Source organism: Fistularia commersonii, chromosome 27 (genome assembly GCF_037954325.1).
Source record: "Fistularia commersonii isolate RoL2024-O1a breed Wild chromosome 27, RoL_Fcom_v1.0, whole genome shotgun sequence".
Taxonomy (NCBI): Eukaryota; Metazoa; Chordata; class Actinopteri; order Syngnathiformes; family Fistulariidae; genus Fistularia; species Fistularia commersonii.
This window is the reverse complement of record NC_141310.1, coordinates 10,860,001-10,879,036: the sequence shown is the minus strand read 5'-3', so window position 1 is coordinate 10,879,036 and position 19,036 is coordinate 10,860,001. Positions and strand designations below refer to the sequence as shown.

General features: G+C 45.0%; 1 protein-coding gene across 1 annotated transcript in view; it reads left to right on the top strand.

The window, feature by feature from the left end:
* Positions 1-3,464: 3,464 nt before the first annotated feature.
* The window catches only part of slc6a2 (solute carrier family 6 member 2), a 28,027-nt gene continuing 12,455 nt past the window's right edge, over positions 3,465-19,036 (top strand). The window contains exons 1-6 of the mRNA XM_086174501.1: positions 3,465-3,595; positions 4,066-4,545; positions 8,166-8,297; positions 11,687-11,924; positions 17,270-17,408; positions 17,494-17,628. Of these exons, the coding sequence (XP_086030627.1) occupies positions 4,245-4,545; positions 8,166-8,297; positions 11,687-11,924; positions 17,270-17,408; positions 17,494-17,628 (945 nt within the window). The 5' untranslated portion in view covers positions 3,465-3,595; positions 4,066-4,244. The remainder of the gene's footprint in view (positions 3,596-4,065; positions 4,546-8,165; positions 8,298-11,686; positions 11,925-17,269; positions 17,409-17,493; positions 17,629-19,036) is intronic.

Genomic DNA, 19,036 nt, shown 5'->3' with positions numbered 1-19,036 from the left:
GCTTCAAGGAAGCAATAGAGGAAATGTATCATGAGTCTCCTGTGTCTCTTCCGGCGATGACAAAACGTGGAAAGAACCGAGCAGGAATACGATATCTGGCCTAGAAATCCCAAGAGTGGTGCTGTATTTTTTTTTTTTTTTTTTTGCCTTCTTTTTTTTTTTTTTTTTGTCAAACGCTCACTCACAGCACAATAAGCACTCACACCAATGCTCCCGCTGTCAAGCTTCCACTTTCTTCTGCGCGCCCCCTAATTACCACCCGCCATTCAAACCCCACTCGCGTTCACGCTCTTTTTTTTTTTTTTGTCTTCCCTTCATCCCAGCGACCGGAGGGGGCGTGACACCCTTCCTCCCCCCGCCGCTCCCCCAACCCTCCAAAAAAAATTAAGGACTCTTTTAATATATAGTCGAAGGAGGGTTTTTCCAGGCGGGGCCATTAAATTTGTTTTTTTCTTTTTTTCCCCCCGAGTGTCACCTTTGATTTGACGTTTTTTGCTTGTGCACCTCTTCCAGATGTGTGTGTGTGTGTGTGTGTGTGTGTGCGCTGCCTTCACCCCCCTCATAAACGGAAATCCCACAATCGGTCCGTTTGTTTATCTCATCCATTGGATGGAGCATGTGTGGTGAGGTGGGGGACTTAACATTACTTCGCTGCTTAAATCCTTACAGATACTAACAAAGCTCAGGGGAAAGAGAAGCTTAAAGACACTTGACCTTTTCTTGAGGCAGCGGCCGGGGGGAGGAGGAGGAGGGAGGGGAGGCTTTTTTTTTTTTTTTTTTTGAATCAGAGGGCTTTAACGGGGGCCCGAACAAAACAAACCCACTTCAATGCTAAATCCATGACCCCATTACCATGTGGTAATGGCACGTTAAGTCCATGGAATGAGCAAACCAACACCAAAAAAAGTATGTATATGTGTATATATATATATATATATATATATATATATATATGTATGTGTGTGTGTATGCGTGTAAATGCTGCTCCAAAAAATAAAGGGAACACTTCAACACAATGTAACTCCCAAGTCAATCGCACTGCTGTGACATCAAACTGTCCTCTTTGGAAGCAGCACTGATTCATTTTGACTTGTTTTAAGGACATTATATCAAAAGTTGGATCAGTGTGTTTTTCCACTTTTATTTTGAGTGCGACTCCAAACCTAGACCTCCATGGGTTCATACATTTGATTTTCATTAAAAAATTTTGTGTGATATTGTTGTCAGCACATTCAACTATGTAAAGAACGAAGTATTTAATATGAATATTTCATTCATTCAGATCAAGGATGTGTTATTTTAGTGTTCCCTTTATTTATTTGCACACTGTATACATATATATATATATACTGCGTGCAAAAAATAAAGGGAACACTTAAACAACACGATGTAACTCCAAGTGTCCCCTTTATTTTTTTGAGCAGTATATATGTATGTGTTATTTTTGTTATGTTTTTGTGTGTGTGTGTGTGTGTTTGTGTGTGTGTGTGCGCGTGTGTGTTGATATGTGTATATTGTCTGCCTGTATAAATGTGTATATACACGTATTTATGTATACATATATATATATATATGTAGATATATGTGTGTGTATATATGTATTTACACACATATGTCTAAGACTAGTCATTTTTCAACAAAGGGCAACCTCACTGTCAAAGCATTCTAGAAGTCAAAGTTAAAAACAACATACATGATGTGCGTTTTTATATTTTTAGATATATATATATATATATATATATACACACACACACACACAAGCGCATCCCCTCATTGGCTGCTGTGGGTTCCTGTTTACATTCAGATCAGGTGAAAAAAGCGGATTTGGGGGGTTGGGGGTGATGGCGGTTTGTAAGTCTGACCCAGAGCAGACGCGCCGGGTTCAACCCAGGGGTTTCGTACTGCGAGCGCAGAGAGGCCGCGTCCCGTCGCATTAGCTTCTCATCCCGGGGTTTGACGCAGGAGCACCTGAACCTTTCCAACGAGAGAGGGAGATCCGGTACAGTGCGGGTCGAAGGAGGCATGTTGGTGATGTTTTAATCGTGTTAGCGATTAGCGCTTCCACCTCACAGCAAAAAACGCAGTTTCACTTCCATGCACGCCGTGTTTTCCCAGTACCTGCGTGGGTTCCCTCAGGTTTTCGGGGTTCCCCCTCCAGCCCGAATCCTGCAGGAGGTTCACTGGCGACGTGCAAATGACTGAGGGAACATTTTTGTCTCCATATGACGTGTGAATTGTTGTACATCTCAATGATATGGGCAGAAATCGTGAACAGTTTATATGACGAATGAATGTCTGACTGAGAGTGAATGGTTTCACCTTTTTATATGATCTGTGAATGAGAGGGTGAATGGTTGTCTAAATATGACGTGAATTAAAGTCTATGTCGCCTTGTAATGGATTGGCGACACGCCTTTCGCCCAATGGCAGCTGGGATCGACTCCAGCATCCCCGCAATGGCTGGATGAATGAATGAATGAATCCAATTGATGCAGTCAGGGTTTGTTTTGTAATCTTACCTGGCTGTTGAACTAACGCCACAGATTTACAAGTGCGCCAAAGTACGACAGGCCGTGCGGTACGCGTCACATCGGGCGTAAAGGCAGCACATCTGGCAACTCAGGGCTCCGGATGCAAATGTACCTGCAACGTGAGGGGTGGGGGCAAACAGAAATATTATCCTTTTCTTGTTACCTGGTCCTTCGGCTTCACCATCGCCGCAGTTATTCAATCTTTGCGGACGAAACGCCCAAAACCAGCCCCATTAGGGTTTTATAAAACAAGCCCAGAAGAGCAAAGAGGACATTCATTGACTTTAATGGGATGAACTGATCAACCATATCTAATAGAAATCATTGCTCCTGGCAAAAGCCGACGCGGAATTGAATTACGCATTGGAACACAATGCTTTTACGGCTTCTTAGAAAAAACCCTAATCCGATCACTTTGCCTCTGAGAAGAAACAGATAAAGTCCGAATCATAACCCCCCCCCAAAAAATAAAATAAAATAAAGTTTGGCTTCACGTGAGAGCCAAGTTCCAATGTGAAGCTTTGCTAATTTTGCGGCGTGCGTGCGAGAAGGTTAAATGTCGGCGATATGGAGGATCTACTCTTCTAGCACAGGTGTCTCCTGTATTTATTTATTTTTAAATTGAGCTTGTGATAGAACAGGTGGACCAGAACCTTCACCCCTCCCCATCAAAAATAAATAAAATAAAATAACATAAAATAAAATAAAATATATTAAAATAAGATAAAATGAAATAAAATAAAATAAAATAAATGATAACACAGCCCTGCTGTTTGGCTGCAAAAAAAAAAGCTGCAACTTTATGGGAACTCCTGAAGTTGCCATCTAACTGTGGAGGGGAGGAAGAGGGGGTTGGATGGGCGGGAGTAGGGGGTGTGCAATTATAAGATATCACGTGGAGGAGAGAGAGGAAGCGGATTTTTAAAAGCTCGCATTTGATATCGTCCCCGCCGGAGGAAGGGAGGCGAGTCTTCAAAGTTTCCCCAGGATGGGCCGCCTGCCCTCAGACGCGTCTGGACACCGGCGGCATCGGGTCATGGAGAGGCGGACCTAGACGCGACCAAGTACGCACGGACGGCTTTTTTTTTTTCCATGTGCATGGTGTTTGTGGGGGGGGCTGGAAGGTTGGGTGGGCGTGGGGGGGTCGTGGGATAGTGCATGAGGGGAGCGAGGGTTGAGGGTTCAATTCCCACAGCCGCCGCGCATCCACATAGGCGTTTATCCCGCCTTGTCGGATCTCCTTCCACCCGTTGTTTTTGTCTTTACGCGCCCGTGCACACGCACACACACACCCACACGCACGCACGCAGACGAGAACCCCCCCCCCCACACACACACACACACCACCACCACCACCACACACACACAACCATAGTAATCCGCGTTCCTCGCCGCGCGTTATTTGCGCTCCTCTCCACTTTACGCACGGACGCCGAGCCTCTCCAAAAACCTGTGTGCGTGTGCGTGCGTGTGTGTGTGTGTGTGTGTGTGTGTGTGTGTGTGTGTGTGTGCATTCTCATCTCTCCCCCTCCAGCCCATGTGCGCGACCGCGTCCGTTGCACGCCCGGCGGAGAACCCTCGCTCGTCCGCTCCTCGCCAGCGAGACAGCCGCCCTCGTCCGAGCGCGCCGATCCCGTCCGCAGCCGCAGCCGCCGCCGTCGCAGCCGCAGCCGCAGCCAGGACCCGCAGGGGGCCGTGAGGAGCACCGCCGAGATGAACATCCAGATCCTGCCCGAGCACAAGCTCTCGTCGGTGGCCCCGCTGAAGCAGTGCAACGTGGAGAAGAAGGAGGTGGAACTGATCCTGGTGAAGGACCAGAATGGCGTGCAGTACACCAGCTCCTCCATCATCCCCGACGCCGGCGGGCCCCGCACCGGGCCCCCCGGGGCCCCTGCCGAGGACGAGCGCGAAACTTGGGGCAAGAAAATAGACTTTCTCCTGTCGGTGATTGGCTTCGCAGTCGACCTGGCCAACGTGTGGAGATTCCCTTACCTGTGCTACAAGAACGGAGGAGGTGAGTGCCAGGATAGATTTAGTCATCTCTATTTTATGGCAGGTGATCCACCTGCAGTCACACGGTTCCTGCAGGTGGATCGACAGTAAAATTAAATAAAATCAAAAATAAAAGCCCTCTCCCGGCTGAGAATCCGCGACGTTAAATCGTCAATTTAAATGAAAAGTCGTCTATGTTTCTACCGGATTGTTTGCTTTGCTTTATCGTCTCACCCGGTCAAGATCTGAATTCATGTTTTTTTTTTTTTTTTTTTTTAATTCATTCAATTGTTTAAAAGTTAAAAAAAAGCAGGGGGCTCTTTTAACTTTCTTTGGCACAGAGGAGAAAGCGGGCACCGTACGCCCGACTCGCTTTTACGTATTCGGCGAAGACGATGCTCGAGAAGTTACCCGGGAAAGGTCACGGCCTCTTGTCGGGAAGAATAAAACAAAACACCTTTCGGTTTAAAATGTAGCGATGGGTCAGAGCCTGGCGACGGCGCCGACGATTTGTTCGGCGACAGCGAAGGCCGTAACGGATGGACTGTTTTCGGGTCGCCGAGGAAAGGGCGTCGCGTGGAGGGATTGTTCGGAAACACAATGTCGCTTTACCTTCGACCCCTCATCACAACAGAGCGCTCGCTAGAAGGTGGTCGCCGTCCTCTTGTTTCGGGCGGCGCCTCCATTCATGCGGCGAGAGTCAACATGTTGTTTCCCCCCGCGAGCCTCAAAGGCTGGAGCCCCGTCGGCCCGGCCCGCGTCAATCATATCGGCCCTCAGCAAAACGTATTCATGGCCGCGGATAATGTGTCACTGGCCGCGGACAATGACCCAAGAACAATTATGAGCGCTCCTTTCCTTGTCGCTAAACGTGTCGCTGCAGAAAAAATAAAATAGCTTTCCTGCCCGTGGGGTCACCGTGGCTGTTTGCCCTCAGATGTCAAGACTCGCTTAAATGTATAGGAATTTTTTTCACCCTTTAAAGGTAAAAAAAATAACATAAAATCCCTTGTTCACCGTAGGTTTACTGAAGTGGTAGACACACAACTCCAGTCGAGAGGAGACAGAACCACCACAACACCCGTGTGTGTGTGTGTGTGTGTGTGTGTGCGTCTGGGCGAGCTAAAACCGAAGTTCAGACAGGACCCGTATGTGATCGGACCACTCAGAATGTGCCCCTCATTCCAAACCCTTTTCTTGTAATAATTGATACTAAAAACAGTAATCACATTAAAATGCATTAGAAATATAGAAATAAAGCACAAGTACTTCTGTGGTGAATTAAATATGAATTCATATTATCTAAATGAAGTCGGACTGTTACATGAATGAACAACCTGTTCATTTGAAATGAGCCGGGATTTTAAAAGTTATGGACGAACCGACCATTCCGGCCACTGATTCGGATCCGCCATGCAGTTCCTTTGGGCAAATCAGAAATATAAATATAAATGCCGTATAAATGCCAACGAGGCCGGGGGAAAAAAACACGACGGCAATTAATGACCTAATCCTATTCCACTGTATTATTTACGATCCAAATTGAGACTACAAGACCGCTTCAGTTTTAAATCCTTTGACTAATGCTAAAGTTTCGACTCAGTTTTGAGGAAAATAAAAAGGCCTTATGTCTCACAGAGAGAGTTTCAAATCCACCTTTCGGGGTCAGACCGACGTCCATCAGTCCTGGCGTCTTTAAGAGCCACTCGGGAGAGAAGTTTTGGAAACAACCATTATAGTATAATTCCGCAGTGTTCGTTCTGGCGCTGATCGCTCTGAGAAGTGTGTGACCTTGACTGATGACTCCTGGCAGCGCGGTTGGTCCGCACACAGAAACAGCCGTCAACGGATCTCTATTTGGACGGGCGGTCGGGGCCGGAGGCGAGGAGGGAGACGCGGCGGAGCGCCGAATGATGAATATATTTGCGTTTCCTACCTGCGCCCATTTTTCCTGTCGGGGAAATATCCCCGCTGTATGATGAAATGCCGAGAAAGACTCGTGCGGAGCCGCGTTTTGGAAAGCATTCCTGAAGCTCGGACGCCAGGCGGGTTCTTTTAATCGACATTAATGAGTTAAGCTGCTGAAAGAGACTCAAGCTTCATCGGAAAAAGGGCACCGAAAAGTACAAAACCTCGACGTCCCGCTCTTTGGTAGTTCTGACACGCTCTCTCTCTTTAATACGTGCGTTGTGATGTTCGTCGCTTCTAGATAAATCCTTATCTTTGTCATGGCTTCTCAGGCGCGACGGCCGGACCCCCCCCACCCTCCCCTCCCCCGCCCGCCTCACTGGCAGGAGAAGACAAATAAATGTGGGAATAAATTTTAAGAAATATATAAGTAGCGTCTACATTAGGCAGGATGGTGACTTAAAATAAGAAATCTGGATTTCTTGCTGTTTTTACTGTGTTTGCCGCCGTGATGCACTCATGTTCCGTAAAAATGAGAGACGGCCGTAAAGGTGTGAATAGCAATTATCGTCGGGATGTGTTTTTCGCTTTTGAGTGTGTTTTTCCTTTTCTCTGCCTCCACGAATGGACCGGCGCAGGGGTCACATGGAGGAAAATCTATTCTCACGTGGGTTGGACGGGTAAAATCATGACGATGAATAGTGATCGCTCTTGGATCCGAACAATCCTGGTTCGATTCCCGGTTCCTGCGATTGTTTCGAAGTGTTGTTGAGCAGAACCCCGAATTGCTCCCCTGGCGCCGCTAGATGGCTGCCAACTGCTCATGGTTCATCCATTATGGGTCAAATGCAGTGAATTTCCCGCAAAGGATGAATAAAAGTACAATAAAATAATAAACATTAACTACTGTTAATGTACCTATCGTTCAATTCACCCCTTAAACCTGGTATCTTTTAGCTTTGCTTGCCAGATTAAACGTGTTTGTTGAGTTTGACACCTCTGGTCCAGACCGAACTGCTCATTTCGACGGCCGAAACTAAACGACGGCTACATTCTTTCGCGCCCGTGGCAACCGGCCTGCCCTCTTTGACCAGGAAGCCGGGAATTCGCCTCGGACTGCAAAATTCTGTCGAAGTGATAATCCGCGTGTGTGAAAACTAATGGCGGGTCGATGCATATTTCCCGCCCGCTCTATCGAGGAAACTCAAAGCTGCCTGCCGGCTAAACATCCAAATATGACATCACTTCCCCGCCGGGAGGCTGGAAAGGTGGTGTGTGTACCTCCCCAGCTTTGACTGGACGCAGCCGGTTGCATGACACCACACACACACACACAATCGCACTGCGCGGAGTTTGTTTCTGCTCACAGGCTTCTTGCGGGGAAGCTCTCGTCCGAATCCCATTTAAACCCGACGCTTCTTTTCCGTAGGACCTGCCAAATCACGTTAGCAGTGGAAAAGGGGAAGGTCGGGTGTTTAGAGAAGCGGAGATGGAGATTCTTGTCGGCGTTGGCTTAAAAAAAAAAAAAAAAAAAAAAGGTGTTTTGTCTGGCGCTGGCGTGTCGTCTCGCCGCCATCCCTCAATCCGAGGATCTCGATCCCGAAAATAATTGAAAAGCCTCCTCGTTGTGCTTTCTTACCAGACCACAGAGTGATGCAGGAGGCGAGAGGAGCGTCATCCAATATCAACAGCTCTCCGAGATTTATTTGTTATTTTCCCTCTCTCTCCTTCCAGGTGCCTTTTTGATCCCCTACATTCTTTTCCTGGTCATCGCCGGGATGCCGCTGTTCTACATGGAACTCGCCTTGGGCCAGTACAACAGGGAGGGGGCAGCGACAGTCTGGAAAATATGCCCCATCTTTAAAGGTGAAGCGCGACCCTCATTCACCCTCATGGCCTCATTCTTGTCTAGTTTTTAAAAATCTTCCATCACTTCTCAGTCCGTTGCCCTTTCGTTTCATCCCTCCGTTCTCGTCCTTTGACCCCCTTGTGTCCTGATGTACAACTTGCAGCTAATCTACCTGTCGCGTCATCGCTCTCTCTCTCCACTCCCTGATGGTTTACATTTCATGTTTTACCCTGTGCTGTGCATCAGCCCCCGCGGCGCCATGGAAACCGCCCCGTGATTTTGATGTAATGACATAATTGGCTGACCGGCATTTGCGCGGACTGTCGTGCAAACTTGCGTTTGGACTCGACGAACTCTTGCTAGGCGGGACAGTTAGCTTTTACCGCCTCACGGCAAGAAGATCCGCCGGTTTGATTCCGACAAGGCGCCGTTCTGTTTGGGGTCTCCGTGTTCTCCATGTTTTCTCCAACCGTCCAAAAACAGGCAGGAGATTCATTGGTGAATCTAACTCGCCCAGGCGCGTGAGAGTGAAAGTTAATTCTCGTCGAAATCTTCTCGTCGTGGCAACTGGACTTGAAATTCTTCACCTGAACGCGTTTCTCATCCGGGAAACGTCTCCTTCAGTTCTTACTGAGACGCCTTCAAGTGAAGAAATTCAAGTCCAGTTGCCACGACGAGAAGGTTTTCGACAAGAATTCACCACAACCCGGACGACTGAGAACCTCCTTTTTGGATGAGAGGGTGAACTGTCTCTATATGATGGGTAAAAAGGCTGTATAATTCTATACATTATATGAATGAGTGAGTGAATCTGTTCATATGAGGCGTGAATGACTACAGCGACCCTTAGAATAGAAAAGAATATGCAAGAAAAAAATATCAAAAATAAAAAACTCAAAATACACAGTGTTAACAGTATATATAAACCGGTAGGACTTGCAACTAAGCAAGTTTTTGACAATATATAAACAGTATATATAGTGTATACACTGCTCAATAAAATTAAGGGAGCACTAAAATAGCACATCCTAGATCTTAATGAATGAAATATTCTTATGAAATACTTTGTTCTTTACATCGTTGAATGTGCTGACAACAAAATCACACCAAAATTATTCATGGAAATAAAACGTATGAACCCGAGGAGGTCTGGATTTGGAGTCACGCTCAAAATGAAAGCGGAAAAACACTCCGGGCCGATCCGACGTTGATGTAATGTCCTTGAAACGCGTCAAAATGAATCCGTGTTGCTTCAAGTGGACACTTTGTTGTTTAAATATTCCCTTTATTTTTTCGAGCAGTGCAGGATAGCGCAGGATACACCGTATAGATCATGAATGAATGATAACTCATACTCTCATGTATTTTTAATTCAAGTCTCCGGTTTTAAGCTGCTTTTTGTTGAATAGCTTCCAGGCTGCGCGTCTCCTCGCACTGCGAGGTGCGTCGCTCCGCCTGCAGTAACGTTGGAAATGAAACAGGAGCGGCAGAAGTATGTAGACCGTCAAAAGGGGGGAATCTGCAGCTTAACATCCGAGTACCATCTATTGCAAGCCTGTGGGAGTGATATATGTACCGAGCGGTGATGAGAACAGGGGGGAAACGGGAGAACCGTCCCGAAGATAAATACCAACGATTGCTCACTACGTTTTCCAGTTTTTCCAGGTTTTGGATTTATACTTTTCTCTGATTTCTGCGCTGATAAAAGGCATTTACCTGCAAGTTTTCGAGGGAAATCAAATGAGTTTTCAGAGAAAGATGGTGACTTATTGATTTTTGTCTCGTATAAATATCTCTATAAATTCACTTTTATAGTTCAATTCGCGTCCCATCACCTAAATCATTCAGAAACTAATTATTCATAAAATTCCAGACCCTAAAATTCCAGAATGTGTTCCAGATCCGATCTGAATAAACATGAACCAAGAGCGATTTGCATGCTCGCAAATTGACAAATGCAAAACAAAGATGTGAATCAATTGAAGGAGTCAAATCCACAGAATAATCAATAGACTTATATATCAATAACACTTGATAAGTTGATTCAAAACCTGATTTAGAAAGGATATCATTTATACATATAAATAACTTGTAAACTGCCTGTTGTAGGTGTAATATCCACACTTTTCCTTTTCTTTTTTTCTTCCAAGGAACAGTAAGAGGGGCAGAGGAAAATAGTTAAAGCTTCAAATTTTCAATTTCCGGTCGAGATAAATTATTTTTTCCATTTTGATATTGTTTTTGATTCATATGAGTATTTAATCCAACAAGTTGAAAAATACCAAAATAAATTGACTGAATCCAAATCAGGCTCAGACTCAGACGCTGAATACGACTCTGAATCAAAATCAGACTCAGAATCAAAATCACTCACAGACTAAGAAACAGAATAAGAATCACCCAGCATCAGATTCAGATTCAGATTCAGATTCAGATTCAGATTCAGATTCAGAATCAGAATCAGAATCTGATTCAGTATCAGAATCAGACTGGAAATCAGAATCTCACTGACTCAGTCTCAGGATCATATACCAACGCAGAATCTAATCTAAGTGTCAGATTCAGAATCAGAATTAGAATCAGATTCAGATTCAGATTCAGATTCAGATTCAGAATCAGATTCAGAATCAGGATCAGGATCAGATTCAGAATCAGAATCAGAATCAGATTCAGAATCAGATTCAGAATCAGATTCAGAATCAGAATCAGATTCAGAATCAGATTCAGAATCAGATTCAGAATCAGGATCAGATTCAGAATCAGTATCAGAGTCAAAGTCAGAGTCAGAGTCAGATTTAGACAAAGACCAAGACTGACTCAGACCCAGAATCAGAATCCATTAAATCACTCAGAATGGAATCATACTCAGGTGCTGAATCAGATTCTGAATTAGAATCAGATTCAGAATCAAAATTCACTCACAGACTAATACACAGAATAAGAATCACTCAGAATCAGATTCAGATTTAGACTCAGACTTAGACTTAGACTCCGAAGCAGACTCGAAATCAGAATCACACTGACTGAGTCTCAGGATCATACTCCGACGTAGAATCTGATGCTGATTCAGCATCAGATTCAAGCTCAAAGTCAGTATCAGAATCAGATTAAGAATCACTCAGAATCAGACTCAGACTCTGACACAGATCGCTCAGACAAAGACATTGAACCAGTGAATCAGAATCTGTGTCAGAATCAGAACCACTCAGACTCAGAATCAGAAAAAGAATCACTCAGAATCAGAATCCTAATCAGAAAACCCCTGTTGTGGCAAAAACTTGAGATGTTTTTATTAAGAGTACGCAGATGCTGGATTTGTACCGAGCAGTAAATGTCCCTACATTACGCCGTGATGGAAAAGAACTCCTATTCAAAAAAGCACTTGCGTTCTATCTGTGCTATCCAGGCGTGGGATACACAGTGATCCTCATCGCCCTGTATGTCGGCTTCTACTACAACGTCATCATCGCCTGGTCTCTCCACTACCTGTTCTCCTCCATGACCACGGAGCTGCCGTGGCTGCGATGCGACAACAGCTGGAACAGCCCGAACTGCACCGACCCCAAGGCCATCAACGGCTCCGTGCTGGGCAACGGGACCTCCTACGCCAAGTACAAGATCACCCCTGCAGCGGAGTACTACGAGTGAGTCTTTTTTTTCCCCAATCACACAATTATTTTGTGTATTAGACACTCACGCAAACCGTGTTTGAGGCGAGAAGTGACTGTCGAAGTCCCGTCCCTTGAAAAACCCTCATCCACGCGAGGAACGCAGCGGCGACACAGCGGGACTCGGTCATTATCGATGCCGTGTATAAATAGAAAATGTAAAATGAGGTCAGATGTCATGTTTGAAGAGCACCGAAAAAGGAAACTTCTTCTGTTTCCACTTGAAAAAAGGTCAGAGTTCCTCCGGCCTCTTGCGAAGAATAACTCCGCGGCGCACAGGAAGTCTGAAACGGACACGTGCTAAGCGGCAGGCAAGGGATAAATCCGAAGTCATTTACATCCACGACGACGGCGGCGGCGTCCCCTTCAGTTAGCGTCCCCCCCCTGCGAAGTGCGATGACGTTTTACTCAAACGAGCCTTTCCCTTCGAAGGCGCTCGCGTTGTGAAATAGGACTCAAGGAAAAGACTAAAAGACTCGGATTGTGAGTTACACGGTGGATGTGCGAAGAGACGGATCCCGTTGGGGACCGTAAATCCTCCCGCTCACGCCTCGCTCCGACCACGGGACGGGTGCCAGGGCTCAGCATGGGAACCCCAGGCCAACTGGGTAAACAATTCTCTTGCTTCACCTCTTACAGTCCACTTCATCCTCAAAAAACCTCGCTATTTTCAGACGGGCAGGAACACTAGCGAGGAATCACGGTATAGAATAGCAAACGGCGCGGTTCAATCGGGTTGAAAATGTTATGAAATGTTATGAAAATATCCGGTGTTCTACTTTACTGAAACGGGGCGCCGCATGCTGCTGCTTGTTTCGACAGCGCTTCGATTCCCGCCGAGCGGAAATGTATTAACATAGCAACCGCGGCGGACCTCGGCGACGACTTAAGAGTTGCGGCGTGCGGAGCGGCGTTCGACACCAAAACCGATATTTGCTTTTCTTGGCACTCTATTTTGGTCTCCGCCATTTTTTTTTCTTCATTCATCAGCAGCTCCGTGGCCTGTCGTGAAAGTCCTCAACTGTTAATCCACTATTATATACAGGACTGTCTCAGAAAATTAGAATGTTGTGATAAAGTTCTTTATCTTCTGTAATGTAATTACAAAAACAAAAATGTCACACATTGTAGATTCATTACAAATCAACTGAAATATTGCAAGCCAGTTATTATTTTAATATTGCTGATTATGGCTTACATCTTAAGAATGTCAAAAATCTTATCTCAAAATATAAGAATATCATGAAAAAGTAATTTTTGTGTTTTTAATTGCATTACAGAAGATAAAGAACTTTATCACAATATTCGAATTTTCTGAGACAGTCCTGTATACTAGAATAGCAACAAATGAATGGGGCAATGCAAACGGGTGCGACTTGGTGAATAAATATAATCATTTTTGACCCTTTTTTCTATAAAACTGTGCTTAGCCCGACAAAAAAAGAGGACATCTCAATGTCAGTCGAATACACGAACCAACTTTCGCACAAAGATCTGGGCTTTTATAAGATTTTATAATGAGGAGATGTTGCAATACAGAAATACTTCAAAGAGTTTGGTATTTAAAGATAAAGCCGTCTCGTACCGTTGATTCATGCAAAATTATGCAATCTTGAAATTTATTTTGTTCGGGGCGAGAATCCAAACGCGCTTTCCTCCAAACCCCGTAATATAGATCGAACGTTTTTAGAGCGGTTTTATGGAGAAAAGGCTGAAACAAGTGTACGCGAAGTTTGAGCGTAGGCTCGTTTGATCTGCTTTAAAAGAAAAATGCGTGCATCATGGTTTCTTTTTGGGGAAAATAGCTTAGCAAACATCGCACCCAGCAGGTTCAGATGGCTTTTAAATTGGGGCCTTTTTTATTTCTTCTGATGTAGCGCTGAAGCTGTGCTAACAGCGACTGCAGAGAAGGTGCTAGCTTGCATTGCTGTTATTTTTACACTTGGACTGTAATGGAATTTAATTGGAGATCCTACAAAACAGGTAAACACAAAGAATGGCAAATGCTAGCTGCTACCTGTTTACCACCGTTCAAAAACACATAAATAATGTAACACAAACGTGAATCCCGTGACCCTCCAAAGTAACGTGACGCAACTTAATATCATGAAAGGAGGCGTTAAACCGATGATGCAACGAGACTCAATGCAGCGTAACCTGATGCTAGATAACAAATGCGACACAATGCTACCTGTTTCATAACGCACGGTAACCGAATGCGTCACAACAATTGTTTGGAATCGACTGGTAGTTTATCAATAAAAATGGATCACGCTAACGCGTAGCATTTGTTTTTTATTGCTAGCCTGCGTTAGCCACATCAGAAAGTAACCTGAAAGTAACCCTCCATTAGACAAGATCAGGGTATTCCAATGGATGAAATTGTATATAATTTTAATGATGAAGAGGAGATGTGTTGCAAATCATAATTTAAAAGAAAATCCATTTGAGTGCTTATTTGAGTGCCCTATAGTCGCCAAACAAGGCTGCATGCAAAACACTGCCAGGCTACATTGCAAAGAGAGTGGCTAATGGCAACGGCATAACAGAGTGTTATGATAGCGGCGTAAACCGGCCTCGCCGAGCGGCGATAAGAGTAAATGTGTTTAGAGTAACTGGGCCGAGGGGACTCGCTCGGTTTGATGTCGGAGTGAGCGTTTAGGGGCAGGGTGCTATCTGCGCTATCAGATCAACGAGGAGGCCTCGGGGCTTCGTAAACCCCACCGCGAGCCGTCCAGGTCAGAGCACAGATCTGTCATCCAAATTAGCCGATGTCCTCGAGTCGCTATCTTTTCTCCCCGAAGACCGAAAAGCTTTGAATTTATTACCAGACGGAGATAAGTAAAGAAGAGTTTCACAGATTGCCTGACTCGGCCTTGCGTGTTTCTGCGATTTTAGCTGTGTTTGGATGTTGTATAAGCAACCCTTGGGTATCAGATCCAAATCGTGTTCCGCCGTTTATCAGCTGGCATCACATGCCGAGCATATTTAATCCGGCCCGGGAACAGTCTTAAGACAAACGCGACGGGGAACAAAAGTGCTTTTAAACATTTTTACTGCGGGATACCGGCACGCGAGGAGGAGACGAGCCGTTCCGAGCGTGGAGACTTCTCACCCTTTAAAAGCATCGTGAAGGGGGTCTTTATTGGGTTCCTGTTTTGCCCGTACGCTCAGACGTCCCTTTCGCTGTAGCTCCCGAGGCCTTATAAGTACAATGTTTTGGTTCTGACCTGAACACGGGAGCAATTTTAACCCGATTTCAGGAGCAATGATAACAAGGTAATGCTGGTTTGTCGTGTTGCCGCGGGGCGGGGGGGGGGTCATTGCGCGGCGACGGCTGTCAGTTGCGGTTACGGGGAGCAAAGTCAGACACCCCCCGTTGTCGGCCTTAAATATTTTATTCCATACCTTTCAAGCAGCTTCAGTTTATAGACATACGATTTGAGCGTTGAATGACAAACGTCGGTTCCTTTCGCCGTGATGCTGCGCAGGGCCACGTCGTAACCGGCGTTTCTGGCCGGCCGGGCCCCCGTCCCCTCGGCGGAGGTGGTGCGCTCTGTTCCCGCTCACCCCCCTCCGCCACCGCCGCCTCCCACCGATGAGCAGACGTTCCGAGGAATGAGCGGCGCAGCTGGAAACGCTATCTCCTCCGAGAGAACAAGAAGCACTATCTATCTCCCCTGATGTCATAATAAAACACTTAGAGACGCCTCGGTCGGACAGGAGGGCTTTGGCTCTCCGACCGCGGTCGAACAATAACAGACATCATTACCGAATATTTAAAAGCATTTTTTAAAACTTTTTTTTGCAAATTCACCAACTCATCTTCTCTTTAATCGCAGTTTCACTCACTTTCGACTCCTTCAGTAGAACCCGGGTGGGATTTTTTCACTGTGTAAGAGAAATGCGTATAGTTTTATTAGACTTTGAAATATTGGAGATGATCTCCCGAATATTATCTTTCTGAAACTGATGAACGGCGGCATGTTAGCGCAGTGCTCAGCGCTTCGTAGAAGAAGGTCTCTGGTTCGAATGAGAGTGTGAATGTACTGTATGTCTCTATGATGGTCATATATTATAATACACCGCTCAAAAACACTAAAATAACTCATCCTAGATCTGGATGGATGAAATATTCTTATCAAATGCTTGCTAAAGTTGCGACTAAGTAATTTTTTGACAATATATAAACAGTATACATAGTGTATACACTGCTCAATAAAATTAAGGGAACACTAAAATAACACATCCTAGATCTTAATGAATGAAATATTCTTATGAAATATTTTGTTCTTTACATCGTTGAATGTGCTGACAACAAAATCACACAAAAATTATCAATGGCAGTCAAATGTTTGAACCCATGGAGGTCAGGGTTTGGAGTCACACTCAAAATTAAAATGGAAAAACACACCACAGACTGATCCAACTGTGATGTAATGTTCTTGAAACAAGTCAAAATGAATCAGTGTTGCTTCCCAAGTGGACAGTTTGATTTCACAGCAATGTGATTGGAGTTATTTATTTGTGTTATTTAAGTGTTCCCTTTATTTTTTTTGAGCAGTATATTATGTATGAATCACTTATATCAGCGATCCCGAAACCTTTTTTTGTATCATGGTTTTCTGCATAAAAATGTTTCCATGGGTTGTTCAAGGCGTGTGGGTTCAAATAATACAAACTTTTGTCAGTTAACGGTATTTAATCTGAATACAACAATTACTTGTTGTATTACGCAATTACAATATTAAGTGCGATAGTAAGGCGAAAGCGGAAACAGGAAGCAGTCATTTTTCAAAATAAGAGCCAGAAGGATTAATGGTGGCGGCGTGGCGCAGGAGGTAGACCAATCTCTTTTGGAACTGAGCATCACGGCATCGATTCCGGACTCTTCCAAGTGAGATAAAGGATAAATAAATGAATGAAAAACTATGATTTGTACCAAGAACAATTTTCTTCGCAGACAGCTACCAAAAGATCCATGACCAAATGGTTGTGCGTGTCAATATGACGCATGCACGAGAGAGTTAATATTCATACGTCTCATGTGACGTGAATGATGCTTTCTGTCGTGCGAATGGTTGCATGTCTCCATATGACGTCCGATTGAGCGAATGAATAGTTGTGCATTTCAATATGACATGTCAGGAGAGAGTTGATGTTTGTATCCTTCATGTGACATGTGAATGAGAGGGCCAATGGTCGTATGTCAATATGTGGGCTGAAAAGGTGAACCCCGCCTCTCGCTCAATGACGGTTGGGATCGAATAAGCGAGTGAATGTGTGTTGCCCGCAATCACCCTGTCGCTGTCCCACCGCAGGCGGGGTGTGTTGCACCTCCACGAAAGCAGAGGCATCCACGACTTGGGTTTGCCCCGCTGGGAGCTCACGCTGTGCCTGGTGGTGGTGGTCTTCATCCTCTACTTCAGCCTGTGGAAAGGCGTCAAGTCTTCGGGAAAGGTACACACCAAGACCGCGGCGACGTCACAGCGAATCTATCGGTCGTCGTTCGTCTCCATCGACCCGCTCTGCTCTCGCGCCCCAGGTGGTGTACATCACGGCCACCATGCCCTACGTGGTGCTATTCGTCCTGCTGATCCGAGGAGTCACCCTGCCGGGTTCCATGGACGGCATCAGGGCCTACTTACACATCGACTTCAAGAGGCTCAACAACCTAGAGGTCAGAGAAAACGCCGCGGTTGCTGCAAGTAAATAAACGCTGGTTAGCGGGAATGTCGCATTCAACACTTAAAAAAGTGAGAAACTTGATTTGAGGATTATGGTAAATGTTTTGGCGCGCCTGTAACTTTAGCAGGACTTTCTTTTTGACCAAAATTAGACGTGGACTTAAATGAGAACTGGAAATAAAATCCCACATGACAGCATTTGCTTCGGTTCTGCTGATCCACCGGTTCTGCAGGTGAATTTATGTATGTCATGCACGCGTATTTAAAACGCAATCATTCAGCCTCTGAGCTGATATATTGTTGTGAACGCGGAGGAAGAGTATGAAGGAAAATGACATGTGGGTTCCGGCTTGTCGAGCGAGGCCGGGAGCCGCGCGTTCTTTGATCGTGCAAAAAAAAACAAAAACAAAGTGTAAATAGAGAATATTTCCCTTGCGCCGTCACGCCGCTCGAATCCGGGATAAATGGCGCACTGAAGGGATGATTTAAGAAGAGAGTTTTTCTGGGTGGTGCAAAGGTGAGCGCTTCCGTCTCACAGCAAAAAGGTCCGAGGTTGGATTATGACTTTTTGTGTGGAAGCTCAACATTCTGCCCGTGTTCCCCAGTTTCTTTCCACCGTCCAAAAACATGCAGGGGGTACATTGGAGAACCCAGATTGACCAGATATGTGAATAAGAGGGCGAATGGTTGTTTGTCCCTATATAACGTGGCTGCATGTCTCTGTGTGACACCTGAATGATTTTTTAAGATATGATAAGATAAACTTTATTGATCCCCATAGGGGAAATTCTTATAATGTCAGAGAGAAAAAAAAAAGAAATATAAATATAAATATGAGTATAAATATGAATTGAAAGGCAGAAGACAACAACAATATAAATAGTGACAGCTAGAATTAAACAACAATATAGAGTGAAAAAAACAAATAGTAATGAATAAAATAAATAAAAATAGGCAGGATGTGTGCGGGCTGAAGCAAACAAGCAGAACCAGCAGTTCTGTGTGTGTATGCATGTATGGATGTATGCATATGTCTGTGTGTGTGTGTGTGTGTGTGTGTGTGTGTGCATGTATGGATGTACGCATGTGTGTGTGTGTGCATGTATGGATGTACGCATGTGTGTGTGTGTGTGTGCATGTATGGATGTCTGCATGTGCGTGTGTATGTGTGTGTGCGTGTGTGTGCATGTATGGATATATGCATGTGTGTGTGTGTGTGTATATGTGTGTGTATACATGTATGGGTGAATGCATGTGTCGGTGTGTATACGTGTGTGCGTGTGTGTATACATGTATGGATGTATGGATGTATGCATGTATGTGTGTGGACATGACGTGAGTGATTGAGGTCATATAAACTTATATAAAGTAAACTTTAAATTCTTCTGTCCCAGCAATATA